Raw genomic sequence first — 14,587 nt, 5'->3', positions numbered from 1 at the left:
TTAAATGTGGCTATGTGAGAGTTTGTATAGAAAGAACATGCTATCTAGAGTTGCTGTGTTATTTTCTTGTTTTAAATTGAATCTGTATTACTAAGCCTTGCTCATCATGAGTGTTGTAGTACTTTAGTTGCTCTGTCTCTGCTAGGGCAGCTGTGAGCTAAATATTTTATCAGAACTGGAGAAATTCTCAAAACCAGGCTTCTGCATGGATGCAAGTTACTCTTTGTGGTTGTGTTCTGTTGCTGTAAATTCTTTTGATGTCTGTAAAGTTTTGCCCCAGCTGGATATGCTATTTTCTCTGTCCCAGAGACTACAAGTAAAGGAAAAAAAGGAGCGAGAGCAGGAAAGAGATAAAGTGAATAAACAAGTTTTGCAATAAAGAGGTATTTTTAGCTGGATATTTCATATTGTTTCTCCTTGGTCAAACCTCTTCCATGGTTTGAGAGGGTTAGCAATGCAATTTATTCATTTTCTCCAAGGGAGAGGCTGCATTTAATATGTGCTCTCCAGGATACCCTGTTAAAATATTAGGCAATAAAATCCTTGACTGTACAGTAGTTGCAGTTATAATTTCCCCCAGGTAGTGGAAACTTTAATTTATTGTTGTGTAAGTTTTCCCTTTGTACAAATCAGAGTGGTTGTAGCAGTGTAAAAAGGCCTGTTTCTCTCCAAGCCCGTGTGTTTGTTGGTGACCCAGCTCCTCTCCTCGGCGAGCATCTCATTTCTGCCATTGCCTCATTCTCACCTCACAGATCACACTCCCACAGAGGAACTCACATTGTTCCCTCCTGTGATGTAAATTTTGTAACTCACTGCATAGAAACGTGAGTCCAGATACTGAGGAAGGCGCTCATGGTGTAGAATTAGTAGTGCAGGAACGTCTTTGCTGGGTTCTTATCTGTCTAGAGTCTAAAATGCAAAAAATTCAGCAAACTGTGTGTTACTAGAGATTATATCCTCAGCTTGTGCATCGAAAAAAAAAGTCTGAAAACGTAAGAAACCAATCCCTGGGGAAGGCTGTGAAAGTGGCTTTGCAGAACCTGAATGTGAAGGGTGAGAACGTGAATACTTCCATTCAAGTGGCATCAAATACCTCCACGATCCCCACCCGTGCACACACAGCCGGTGGCACAGAGCCACTGGGAGGTGGCTGTGATCTGGACCCCTGTCCCAGCTGGTTGTGATGCCCTTTAAAAGCATTCATTTCTTTGCATCCTTGGTGAGGGCAGCCAGATCCCTGAGTGGCTGGAGCCAGCCAGGTACCAGGCTGTAGGAGGGGGTGGTGGTGTTCACCATGGGGAGCTGTAAAGCAGTTCTTCCTGGGGATGCTGCCACACTGCTTTCCTCAGCACCAGCTTTTCCCTCTTTCCATGGTTCTGGTCTCTGATCTTGTCTAAGCAGGCTCACCCTCTCAGGATATGTTAAACAATCCTTGTTAAACCAGCATAGATACTTGGGGATAATTTGTTAGGGATGTGGCAACTGGAGGAACTTGTGCTTTATGTTAACCTGTGTAGGCAAAGTTAGGGGGTGGGAAGGGGAAAGGCAGACATTTCCCCTTTGCCTTTTTTCTTTGGTTGGAAGGAATGATTTTGCTTGAGATGATTTTTTTTTTTTTTTAAATTAAACCTCTGAGAAGTCATATTGCATCTTCCAAACAAACTGCTGAACTCAACTGCTTTTACAAAACGCATGCAAAATTTTCCCCTCAGGATCCTTAGAGGCCCTGGAGTGCCTGCCTTGCAAAACCTGGGGCAGTGAACAGAGTCACTCCAGAGTGATTTCTGTAGGATACCTTTAGACAGCGTGCTTATGTGTATTTATAAATATAGATATACACATTTAACACATAAAATTCTCTTTTGTTATGTTTCTGCATGCAGCAAGCAGAAGGAAAAAATAACGCAGAGCCAAGGTATCCAAAGAGCTGCTGCCAAGCTGTTAAACTCTGAGAAAGAAAAAACAAAGCCCTCTAAGAGGCACAGAGACAAGCAGTTTTTATCATCAGCTTTCTCTTGCCACTGAATACACGTGGTGATTTCTCTGTGATCGTTTCAGATGCCTCAGGAACAGTACGCGCACCGGAGCACCATGCAGACCTCGGAAGGACCCCAGGTATACAAAGTGGGGATTTATGGCTGGAGGAAGAGATGCCTCTATTTCTTTGTGCTGCTCCTAATGATTTTAATCCTGGTGAACCTTGCTATGACCATCTGGATTCTGAAGGTTATGAACTTCACAATTGTAAGTAGGGGTTACCCTGAAAGGTCTGGGGACGATGAGGGGGGGTGATGGTCTTTTCTCTGAGCATGACTTCAGACACAGCTTCCATAATGGGATGTTTAGTAGCCATGGATAATCCTTAATTACAGCGAAGAGCAAATTTACCCAGTGATCCTCTCTTTCTGCTGGAGATGTCTGTGGTATTGCCAAGCTGAGGAATCAGTTTAGCATTGAATGTCACATTCCTCTTACTTGCTATATATGTGTATATACCTGTATATATGTAAACAGTACACCAACCCTGCGCTAAATTTCAATTCTAAAATGTTTTCAAAATATTGAAATTGGTTGTTTTGAACTGGGATGTGGAAACCAGGATGGGTTTGAGCCTTTCTCTTGGACTTTTCCTGCTTTTCTCCATGACTGGGAAGGCGAGAAACTGGATTTGCTTTTTGGGGAGGGGAAATTCATGCTGTTTCGTAATGATGTGCTTCTGGAAGCTTCATGGAGAAAAATAAAATTCACAGAGTAGCTCCCTAGGTGTGGTACTTAGGTGGAGCATGTCCTTGTCCTTGTCTTGCTGTGCTCGGTGCACATCAGTCCTGCCAGCAGCTCTCCCTTGCTACCTCCTGCTCCTTGGCCAGGGTTAGCCTTCCAGAAGTTCCTAGTAAAATCTTGGGCAACTGTACTGGGAGGTAGATTGCAGTGGGGCAGATGTTGCCTTCCGGGCCCAAAGCACTCTGATCATCACTTAAAGTCTGTTCAAACTCCTTTTGAGATCTCAAGAGGTGCCTTGACCTTGAATTGTCTTCTTACGGAGTGAGCTTTACCTCTCCTGCTCACACATACTAAAAGTCAGGACATGATGAACCAGGCACATCCCACTTCCAGGGCTTGTGAACCTTCATATATGACTAGCCTTAGTTTTTCAGATGATTTTGGCCAAGGAGTGTGAAAATGAAATGATTGGTCCCTTCTTCAAAGCAGTCATTGCCACCTTGTCTGGATGGGGATATTTTAAGATCATTTGAGTCTTCAGGAGAAACTAAACTTTCAGCTTTAATCCTGGATTTAATTCATGCAAGAGCTCTAAGGCTGAATTCCCCCAGACAACTTCCAAGGACCTTCCCAGTCAGGCTCTGGTACGAGCAGCATGTTTGGAATCTCACAGCATTTCCTTCTCTGCCTTGGTCTTGTGCAGTCCTGAGCAGCTGTGTCCAACATTATGTCATTAATGGGCCATGAGAAGTTGAATAAACAATCTCTGGTTTACTGTATCCAGCAAATAAAATGCTGTGTCAGGGGAACATGTAGCACTTATTTTCTGTAACCAGGAAGCTGTCAAGGTGTGCAGAAAATTGCAAAGCATGTGTACTTAGGGAGCAAGCAATTATAAAGCAGTAATACACAAAAAGCTCCTGTGAGTGGGCAAAGAGTGACCAAACTGGAGCAATTAATACTTAACCAAACCAGTTATTTAATCTTGTGTAATTGATTTTGATAGCCATTTCATGCTGAACTGTGGTCTTTAGATTCATGTATTTGACAAATAGGTGTTTCTGAGGTGATGGAAGAGTTGGTCATATGCCTATCATACAGGAGTGGTGTGGGTATCAACCCAAGAACAAAATAACAGAATTTCAAGTTATGACTTTTCAGGAATACAACTTTATCTCTTTGTACTAATGTAACTTCAGTATGTCAGTCCTGTGCTTTTTTGCTATTTGTTGGTGGTCAGTCAACTCTGTACAGGTTGCTTGGGAAGTCAGGTGAACTTGGCTGCTGTGTTCTCCCTCACTGCCCTCTCGTGATGTGTTGCATTTTGCAGGCCATGTGCTGAGGTGCCATCTCCCAGGGACGTGTACAGAGATCTCCCACTTCCAGCAGCTCTCTCCACCCCACTAGGATTTATACTGGCTTTTGAGGGAATGCACTGATCTTCAATTTCTTGTCTGATTCTGTTTTCTTACTTGTCCTCTGATTACTGGGGATTATTCCAGGGTAAAGGATATTTGTATATGGTTTTAGTTAATTCCTGTCTACTGATGTTGGTAGGTGATGGCATTTGGTGATAAAACACAGACAGTCATGCTGAGTCCTGCAGTGGGAACAGCTTTATGGCTGTAGGCAAGGCCACACTAGTCAGGGTGCATGTCTCTGACACAGCCAATTGGAAATAAATACAAGAACTGGGCATGTAAAATGTGATCCTTGCCCCAGTATGCACCCATTCATCTCCTGATCTCCTGCTGCTCCTGCAGCTTCGCCAGCTGCTTTGGATCCTGCTCTGCAATCCGTCCCGCACCATTCCCTGAGGCTGAGAAAACCACTTTGCTAAGTGAATTTTTAGAGGCAGACTTTTATCTCTAAGTAACAAATGTAGCAGAATTATCAAATGAGCAGATGCAAATATGGAAAAATCTTTAATTTGTTCCTGTTCTGATAAGAGGAGCTGAGAGTCCTTCTGGGACAGGGAAATGATCTGAGTAGTCAGTAAGCAATAGCTGCTGCTTAATAGGTCTGAGTTACTCCAGTGCTTGCAGAGCAAAAAGAAGGGGAAAATTTGTGTTTCTATTCTTCTGGAAAATGCAGTGTTTCCAGTATCCTCCCACCTCTCCTTCCAGAATCTGAGTCTGTTCAACTCCACAGAACAGTCCTGGCACTTACTAGAATTTAATAATGCTCATTATGGCCAATAAGTGCTCACAGTGTTTTAATGAGCACAGCAAACCTGCTCAAGAAAACTCGGGGGTGTTTTAAATGGTGATAGTGGGGAGTAGGGAAGGGGGGAGGAGATGAAGCAAGACAATCTCAGGAAAAAAAACAAACCTTCTCGTTCATGTTGTAGCAGTATCCATCCACTCCACTTCCCGGTCCAGCCCTGACCTCCCTTTCTCTCTTCTACACATGCACTGCTGGCTTGTGGTTCAGGAGACAACTCCTGTGAAATCAAGCTATAAGCTTCCAATCAGTGGCTTTTAACGAGCAAGACATCACTATTTGTTCTAGGTTTTGCTTTTATCTGAACGTTTAAGGCTTAAACAAATTTATGTGTGGCTGTTGCCTTTTACACGGGGCTGTCAAGGCAGTGTCACCCTTGCATGGGGACAGCTGGTCACTCTCCACTTTGTCCTCTGGCACCATCATTCATTTCTACTGTAGTATTTGATACTCAAGTTTTAAATGCCTTTATCAGGCTCAGGCCATATGAAAGACAGGCCTAGATGGGACCTCAAATGTCATCTGCCTGTCCTACAGCTGGTTCCCAGACACAGTTCCATTTACCCTGTTCATTTACATCTTGGCTATGCTGCTCTGGGACTGTGGGAAGCTCTGGGAATGCTGCTGCCTCTGAACCTTGCTTGGATTTTTAAGCCAAACCGCAGAATGAATCTGGGTTAAAGCCACCAATTTGGGTTGAAACCTAAATGTACCTCAAAGGTGGCCTAACCTAATTGAGGTAGAAACCACCATCCAGCACTCAACTTTATGATGATATATTGGTACAGAGTCTTTGACAAGCCTGGTAGTACTGCATGGTTTGCATGTTTTGGGGTTGGGGAGAACATGTTAATGCCTGTGGGCTGTGTGTGGGACTGAGGCACTAAATCTGAAGGCTGTGGCTGTGTCCTGCTGTCTCAGTGGTGTGGTGGAGGGCTCAGCCTCCAGCTCTGTCAACCTCCACCTGTGGTGGGGTCAACCTTGAGCTCCACAGAGCTCAGCTGAGGTGGGCACAGCCCCTGCAAGGGGTCTTATGTGCCAACATACTTTTAAGGCTTGAACCAGAGCTCTTAAAACCCTTCCTCTTTATCGTGATGTAGCTCTTTAGCAGCAGGATTGCCCATGACTGTGCATATTAGCACATGCATATTTTATGCTGCCCACCGATGATGTGCTGGGGATCTCTGTCTCAGCTATTACTTGTGAGCTTAAAACATTTTTTGAAAGCTTCCTCTTGTATTAGCTTCTGAATATCACAAGAAAAGATGTGCTTACACAAACACAGCAAACCAATATCCTTATTTTAAGCAGTACAAGGCTAGAAAGCTCAGATAATGGGCAATGACAGTGCATTGACCTGTTTCCACAAGGGTAGCACACGATGCTTGGTATTTTAAATGGTGTTAGGAGTCTGAAGCACTATCCATTAGTACTCCTTTATAGTTTGTTAGGCAGCAGGCAGAGCTCTAAACAGGAGGGATGAGAACTGTGTCCTGTTGTGGCTGTATTTAAATGTCAAACACCCACCTACTTGTCTACTGATCAAACCACCTCAGACCCTTTGCTTTTCCTTTGCCCTTCGCTGCTGTTTCTATCCGATAGCTCCTGTTAGTGCGTTTTGGATTGTATTGTTTTGGGACAGAAGCTGTTTGCATATGGCATCCTGTAGCCCTATATAGTGGCAGGTTCTACTAGACTGTAAACTGTAATAAGTGGAAAAATAAAATTTCCCCCTAATCAGCCTGCAAGGCTTGAAATTCCTGGAGAACTGTCTCCTAAGGATCATATAAAGTGAAGGCTTCAGGTTAGTTTTCATAATGAAAATATTCTGCGACTTGGTATTCAAGGAGTCCCTTCGTGAACCAAACTTAACATACTCCTCCAGACTGGGAGAGCACCATGCCTGGGAGCATTTATAAGGCATGTAAATGTGGCACTTATGGACAGGGTGGACTTGGCAGTGCTGGGGTAACAGTTGGACTCAATGATCTTAGAGGGCTTTACTGACCTAAATGATGCTATAACTCTATGTGCTGCTTCCAGGTCTGTGCAAGTCTGTGCCGACTGCTTGTGCCATCTGTGTGTGTGTGTGTGTGTTCAAGGAAATGCAGAGTGGAAATGGGCAGGCAGTGACACCCCCCCCACCCCATTCCACTTTCCTTTGGGTGCAGAGAGGGGAATTTTTTCCCCCTGGCCCAGTCAGGCTGAGGCTGGAGAGTCCCAAACCACAGCATTGTGTTCTCCTTCCATAACCACATGAGGTTTTTTTGAAGGTTTACACAGTTTACCATGAGGCTGAGCCATATTTTATTATTTTAATTGAACAGGAACAAATGACTGCAATTGTTCAGATTTTTCCTTTTTTGCCTCAGGCTGTGTTCATAGCTGAAGGGGTCTGTTTTAGCATCGTTGAATGAAATGTTGGCAATTTAGAGAGACAAAATGCTGCTGTAGGTGGCACAAATGCTAAATATCATTATTATCTTGCATTCTTTATTAAAAGTTGATGTGAAAAATGAGCTTTTAAAATTTGGTTATGAACAGTTATTTCCAATACAATTACTCCCTCTTGTGTGTAAACTACCTGCCACATTTCAATTACAGGAAAACAGTGGGGTAATAACACAGCAGTAAAGATGGATTAGAGTTAGGAAAGCTCATTGCCCTAACAGGCAGGATTCTTCTATTAATGATTTAAAGGAGTAGACTTTCTTCTAATTTAATTTTTTTTTAAATTAGAGATTGCCTCAGAAGAAAATAGCTGTGCTGTTTATATTCCCTTTACATGATTTCTCTGGGGTCTCTTTAGGTGCAATGGTAAGGTCAACATGGGAAAGAAATCTTACTGGCTTTTCAGCTTCTGCTTTGCAGAGCAACTGTAATCAGTCAGCTAAAACTGGTTTGAGTTAGAATTAATATTACTATATCCTTATTAAGAATTAAGTTCTTTTTCTCTCTCTCACTCTTCCCCTCTCTCTCACACACACACATACAAAATTGTGCACTTTCCCATCCTAATTCACATTGCTCTTTCTATAAAACAAGTAATTGTTCTGAGACTGCCTGCATGACCCAAGAGCTTTGTGTATTTCCCTTCTTTCCTCATTCACATGGACTGCATCTTCTGATATAAAGATGTTAATCTTGTAGTGGTCTGACAACACCAGCAATACTATGAGTGATTGTACTATTAAGTGAGGAAGTTCCTACGGGTGAAGTCCTTACTGACTGGAATTTAGCAGGGATCTTGGCCCTGACATCAGTGGATCAAACTCTTCAGTGTAATGCTTTTTAGTTGCAGGGTTTTTTACAGTAACTTTTAATTTCTTTCCTCTAGATTGAGGGAAAAAATACTAAGCTTTTCTTTTACTCTTTTTTAGAGATCCGAATTTCATTACTGGAGGGTTTTTGTTTCTGCATGAAAAGCAACTGGGATTACTTATCTTTTTTTAAAGCTACATATAGTACTGGTTTTGCCTTCACTCGTTTGGAGTTTAGAATCATATAATCAGTTTAAATAGGTTATTGTGTGAAGGTATTAAAAGTTTGACCCCTGCATTGCTGCATCCCCCATTGTGTGAATCACTTGGTACTGGTGACTTGTTGAGTTATAGTGCATCAGTTTCTTCTAGTGCTACACCTTTGAAACCTCAGTCTCTGATAATATTTCATTTTTATTATCCTAATAACCACATTGTCTCAGCCAGCACAAGCACATAAACTTTCTTCTTCCTTGTTAACAAAAAGTGATGAAAGCTCCCCATATTTTTACCTCATTGTCTCTACTCTCTGCTGAACCATTGAGTTTTTCAGAGGCCTGCCATGGCACTGGATACACTGACAGATTATGCCGTGGGAGCAAAAAAAACCAAAGAAATAGTAAGTCTTCTACTAGTACCACTAAATTGAGCTGCACATGCTGCACTGCAATCACTTAGGTAGTTCTTGGGGTTTTATTTTGACAATGGCACAAAGCAGTCTGTGTTGTACAGTGTTATGATGGCAGATGGCCCTTTCCCCTCAAATATTTTGGGCTGGGTTTCATGTAGAACTGAGGCTTACGTGATTGTGCTTTCATCTCAATGGACAGGCTTCCAGCTCTCAGCTCTCAGGTCTTTCTGCCATTGTTCATAGCCATCTGAACAGAATTATGCATCCAGGAGAAAGGAATATCTCAAACATACTTAGTTTCTTCATTTTTCAGAGGCAGAACAAAACAGTCTTATTTATCAGTATCTCTACCGTGAAAGAAGCTGCTGCATAAGCTCTGTGCTTACTGCTCACCAGAAGTGAGAGATATTATAAATATCCTGTGATGTGGGGGGAACAATGGGAAGTGTTAACAGCCCAGGAGGGGTTAATGCTGCTCACAGTGCAATAGGGAACAGCAATGAGGGCATGGGTGGGCTGTGCAGGGGGTGAGTCATAAACTCTTGATCCCAGATCCTGCCTCCTGTCACCTCCCTCCAGAGGGGATTGTTCTCAGCTTCTCTCTATCTTAAGAAATAAGATATTTCATATTAACATTCATCTCAGTGCCAACAAAAGATCTTCAGACTAGCAGTTCTGAAGCAGAGATAGATTTGTCTCTTAGAGAACATGTAAAAGGTATTATTATAAATGTGCGAAAGAACAAAAACAAGCTTGCTTCTAAAATGTCGATAATCAGTGATTCCTCTGAACATCTTACAAACTGATCCCTCCCCATATTCTCACCATACAGTAGGAGAAATGATTTAATTTGGGAATCCACACAGAAATGACATGCCATGCTGAGCCATAGAGTAAGTTTTCCACTGCTGCTTCTCTTGTTCCTTGAGCTCCTTTTTTCCTTCTAAGCTTCCCAACATCCCTCTTGAACTCTCTGCACAGCAGAGAGCAATGACCTTCTAGGCTTTCAAAACCCAGCAGCCACTGCTGTAGCAAAAATATAATTCTTCTGAAGCACCTCTTCTGCGTGGTTGCCTTCAGGCTGAGGTGCTGTTTGGAGTAGCCTCCATGCCTCCTTCCACTTGTCCTGGAACTGCAAAGCCATCAGCTTTTCAGAAAATGTTTCCTGCCATTTGGTCCCAAATCTCTGCTGTTTGCACCCTGCATTGTAGCACGATCCATGGAAAGGGGAAGGAGGTGGCTCTCTCTTAAACTGTAAATTACTGAAGAAAGTGTGAAGTGCTGAGCAGCAGAAACCTTCATCTGCTTTGGGTGAAGCCCCAGTGCTGCCTGTTTGCTGGGATGAGCTCGTGTTTGGCTGAACAAAAAGGGAGAAGTGCCCTATTCTCCCCACACTTGTGCATTTACTTGATTTACCTTCTGCAACTGTCAGAACCTGCTGTGATGACTGAGGGTTTTGAGGGTGTGCAGAGTCTGTCTTTCCCCTCCTGCAGACACTGTATTATCCCTTCTCCACTCATCCACTACCATGCCTGATTTGATAGATGTATTGAAAATACGTGCTGCCATTTCCTGTGCCTGTTCTTCCAGAGCTCTGCAGTGGAGATGAACTTGAATATATCATTTGAATTCATCGTAGCCTGAGTTTTAGTTCTGGTCATTTCCACTTCAATTGCACCTTCCCCATTACCCATCCTGCCTCCGCCGCCGTGGTCAACAGCAAGATGAACTGAGGTAATTATTTGTGTTGAGGCCTGAGTTTCTATGGGATTACACTCCAGTGCACTTGCATGAAGGACAACCTGTTAACACTAAAATGATGTGGTTGCAGACAGAGTTAGAGAAGAGGAATAGATTTACGCAGGTAATTCAGCCTTGACCTCTTGAGTTCTCATTACTTCGCATCCGCCCGGCACTACTGCCCGCCTCTTTCCTTTCTAAATGAGATCCAGTAACTAACTGAGAAATTATGGCAATCTGCTATATGAAATTTGTGATTATTTGCATTTAATTAAAGGCTTCTCTTGGGAAAATGAAGGGCAGCTTAACCTCAGAGAAGCCTCTACATCTCCAGTAATTGCTTCTAATTGAAGTCTTTAGAGTTTCTACCCCACCACAGGAAAAGGAAAAAAAAAAAAAAAAGCCAAACCTGAGAAGTTTACTCCCACACAGAGGGTCCCTGAAAATTATTTTATCCTTATGCAGTTAAGGTGACTGAGGGTCCTCACAAATGATTTTTCAGTGTGGGTTAACCAGCTAAAATTAAAGTTTAATTACTGGTTTGTGGTGTGTTTGTGAGAAGTCCAGGGGCACAGCCCATGCTCCTGAGCTGCTGTGCTGTGTGACAGTGTCCCTCACAGATGGATGCAGGGGTGCAGGTACCTAAGTCCTCCTGATGGTTTCATTTCCATCACAAGTTTCTGGTTTTGTACAGTTCTTTTTGACCTCCAGTGGTATTTTGCTTATTATTGGGTAAACCTTTGGCTTAGTGTGTTCTGTGACATGCAGGAAAGGGGCTTTGCCAGCTGGAGGTGTTTGGGGCTGAGCAGCAGCGCAGCCTCTGGGGCTGGGAACATCTCAGACATCTCCCTGCACCTCCACCTGTCCAGGCTTCAAGGCAACAGTCTTTGTTGCTGCAAAAAGTGTATATTTCATGCCAGAACCGTTCCCAGTAGTCCCAGTGCGTGGCATGTGTCCCTACAGCAGGGGGGATGTTTTATAAACCACCCAGCCCTGGCACAGGTGTTTGGAGCCAGCCCTGCTCCTCTGACCGAGGTGCCCGGCTGGCGCAGAGGGGAGAGATGCTGGAGGGGTCTGGGGTGACATGGGGAGGAGTGTGGCACCTCAGGATAAAGACACCACCTCCAACTCCAGTGTGTGGCACCTCAGTTACACATTGTGCCTAATGACGACCATCAGCATTTCTGTGCAGTGACGTCTTCCTGCTTGCGCCCTTCGGGTCTGTTAAAACCCCTCCTTGCATTACAGATCTGAAAACAGGCATGACAAAAATAAAAGTGTGTATTTGTAGCAGCAGACATGGCCATTTTCTTCTGTTCATTCTTCTCACTGAAGATACCAATGTTGAAAAACACGAGAACGTTCTGCTCTCCTGTGTTCTTGCCTTGTTTGTAACCGCCTTGTATCACACAAGTTAGCAGGAATGTGCATCTGATTTCTGCTCTTTATTATCCTGAAGGTTCTCTTTAATGTACTCTGAAACACATAAAATCTCTAGATGGACTGAAATATTTGAGAGTGACCTCTGAAAGGGCTACTGGTGAATTGTCAGAAATGGAAACTTCATTGCTCGTCAGCAGTAGATTTGTCATATTTTTTGAAGTTGCAGCTACCAGTAAACACATGACAACATTTGTGACCTGCCTCTCTTAATTCTTAGCAAGCAAACGTTCTTGGGAAAGTGCACCTCTTCATTTTAGGAAAGAACAAAAAAAAAATTGCTTTAATTCTTTATTCAGAGTCCTGAAGTACTTGTACTTCGTGTAGGTGCAAGTCATATAGACATGTGTAGGTGCTGATTTTGATTCAGATTATTTAGTAGGGTGGTATTGTTTCTGACAACAAATATTTAATCTTTCAAAACAAGACATTAAGGAATTTTTTTCTAGGAAACTAGAAGAGCAAATGCCTTTTATAGTCTGTATCTTCTCTGTATACTGGTAGGGGAATTCCTGCTAATCACATATTTGTACACACACACCACTTCTGCATCAAGCACTTATTTACAGGGTGATATCATCAACACAGACTGGTGGAAGGTTTGCAGCAAAGCCTTGAGCTTTGTGAAGGGGAGGAACTTCAGCCTGAGCAGCTGATGGTTGGGTTATGGGAAGATCAGATGGATCCCAGCAGTTCTGCTGTGGTTTTACAGAAAACTGCTTTGTCTAGAAGGGAGAACGACTCAGTTCACTGGCTGATGTAGATTAAAAGCCAAAATTCTTCTTTATTTGACATTGCATTTCAAGACCTATTGACCAAGGATATTTGTTAGTATGATACAGGATTCAGTTTTGTATGTGGCCCAAGAGGAACCCTGTATGTTAGAAGGCTGATGTAATTTTTTCCTTCTTCCCAGTGGAGCTGCATTTGCTGCTGTTACACCTTTCTTCCATTAGGAAGCTTTTCTGCAGAACAGTTTGCCTTGTGAGCCCTTTTTATATTGAGCTGAGAATGAGGAACGTTTACATATTCAGGGTTAAAATAACAATTCCATGTGTAAGGAGGCTGAGGCCACTAAAGACCCTATTGTTCTTCCAATTTTGGGAGTCCTGCAAGGCAACAGGAGCTGGGGTATCCTCTGCTCCCTTCCCACAGGAGCTCCAACCACCACAGTCATTTCCCATCCTCCCAGATACCAGCCAGAGCAGCTCACTGTAACTCATAACAAATTTGAACTCACCAAAATGGCATTAAGAGACTTCCCTGCAGGAGCAGTCTGCACCAGGGAATGGCTTCCCACTTGAGGGCAGAAGTCTGTGCTGCAGGTGGGGTCAAAGCCTGAGGCTGGGAAGGTAGTTAATTCCATTTTTACCTGTAGAGCTGAATAGATATGGCATAGCCAGTCGTTTGATTCACGACTCAGTTCTCCTCTTGCAGGGATGTAAATGTGTGGCATCGCTTCGGGATTACACAGGTTTAAAGGAGAAAAGAGGTTGGCAGGGCACAGCTCCAGAAGGCAGGCTGAAAAGGACAGGGCTGTAAACTCTGAGATACAGACACTGTCTGGGCAATCTGTCCTGGTTTGGAGCTTTTTTTGGATTTTTTTTCCCCTTCATAAGCAACAGAAGAGACTCTTGCTTTGGATTGGTAATAATCCGCAGGGTGACACGTTAAATGGATTTCACTCACCTATTTAAGTTTGTCAGTTTAAAACAAATACATAGATGCTGTGAGGATTTATGCAGTACAAAACACATTCAAGGACCCAGGAGAGCTCTGTGGACAGAAATAGCTGGAAACAACAACAAATCTGTGCTCTGAAGTCTTGCTGAAGCAGGCTTCCAGCTTTGGAAACATGGCACAGGAACCTGGAAATGGTAGATAATTATACCCCAATAAATGGAAGTAAACTGATCTGTTGTACTCATTTCTTTCCTTCCTTTTCCTCAATGCATGTTTTCCTGTTCTTAAAATTAATCCATCCAATAAGAAATGTGAAGTTAAATGGGTGAACTCGCTGCTCAGTCACAATTATCAGTGATGCTCATACTGGAGGAGCTGGCTGAAATGCTCACTGAGAACAAGTGTACAGAGATGATGAGATCCATGGTGGGGAAATGACCACCATTCATCCAAAATGTTTTCAGTAACAGCACTGGGAAGGGAATACTCTGGTGCAATCTGTAGTTCTTGTTTCTGTTTTAAAGGTCTCTAATGAGCCGTGTGTGCAATGCATTTCACCCTGGGAAATCCCACTGAAATCTGGCACTTGCATTTCATTTCTTATGCTGCTATATTTAGGGCAGAAAGCAGATCTCCCAGCATGGCTCCTTCTGGCTTATAGAATCCCTGCAAATTGTCTTAGTAATATACACTAATCAGTTAGCAAAGCTGCCAGCTTCCTGTGAAAATCCTTTAAAATGATGGAGAGTGGAAGCAGAGCAGTTGCCCACACTTTCTGGCTGCAGTCACATGGCAGTAACCAGTCACTGTGTCTGTGTCATGGGGATGAGGGACAGATGACTTCAATGGATGTGATGTGGTCTTCCTTACTGTGGACTTGCTCCATCGC

At 43.2% G+C, this 14,587-nt stretch overlaps 1 protein-coding gene across 2 annotated transcripts in view; it reads left to right on the top strand.

Moving 5' to 3' along the window:
* Positions 1 to 14,587, top strand: part of SGCD (sarcoglycan delta) — a 314,890-nt gene that overhangs the window by 185,815 nt on the left and 114,488 nt on the right. The window contains exon 4 of one of the 2 annotated variants that reach the window (XM_050312063.1): positions 2,059 to 2,115. In XM_050312063.1, coding sequence (XP_050168020.1) covers positions 2,059 to 2,115 — 57 coding nt within the window. Of the gene's footprint in view, positions 1 to 2,058; positions 2,245 to 14,587 lie in introns of both variants that reach the window. The other variant, XM_050312062.1, reaches the window with a different exon arrangement.

Source organism: Myiozetetes cayanensis, unplaced genomic scaffold, assembly GCF_022539395.1.
Source record: "Myiozetetes cayanensis isolate MyiCay16 unplaced genomic scaffold, myiCay2020 scf17, whole genome shotgun sequence".
In the NCBI taxonomy this organism is placed as follows: domain Eukaryota; kingdom Metazoa; phylum Chordata; class Aves; order Passeriformes; family Tyrannidae; genus Myiozetetes; species Myiozetetes cayanensis.
This window is presented reverse-complemented; position numbering and strand designations above follow the sequence as displayed.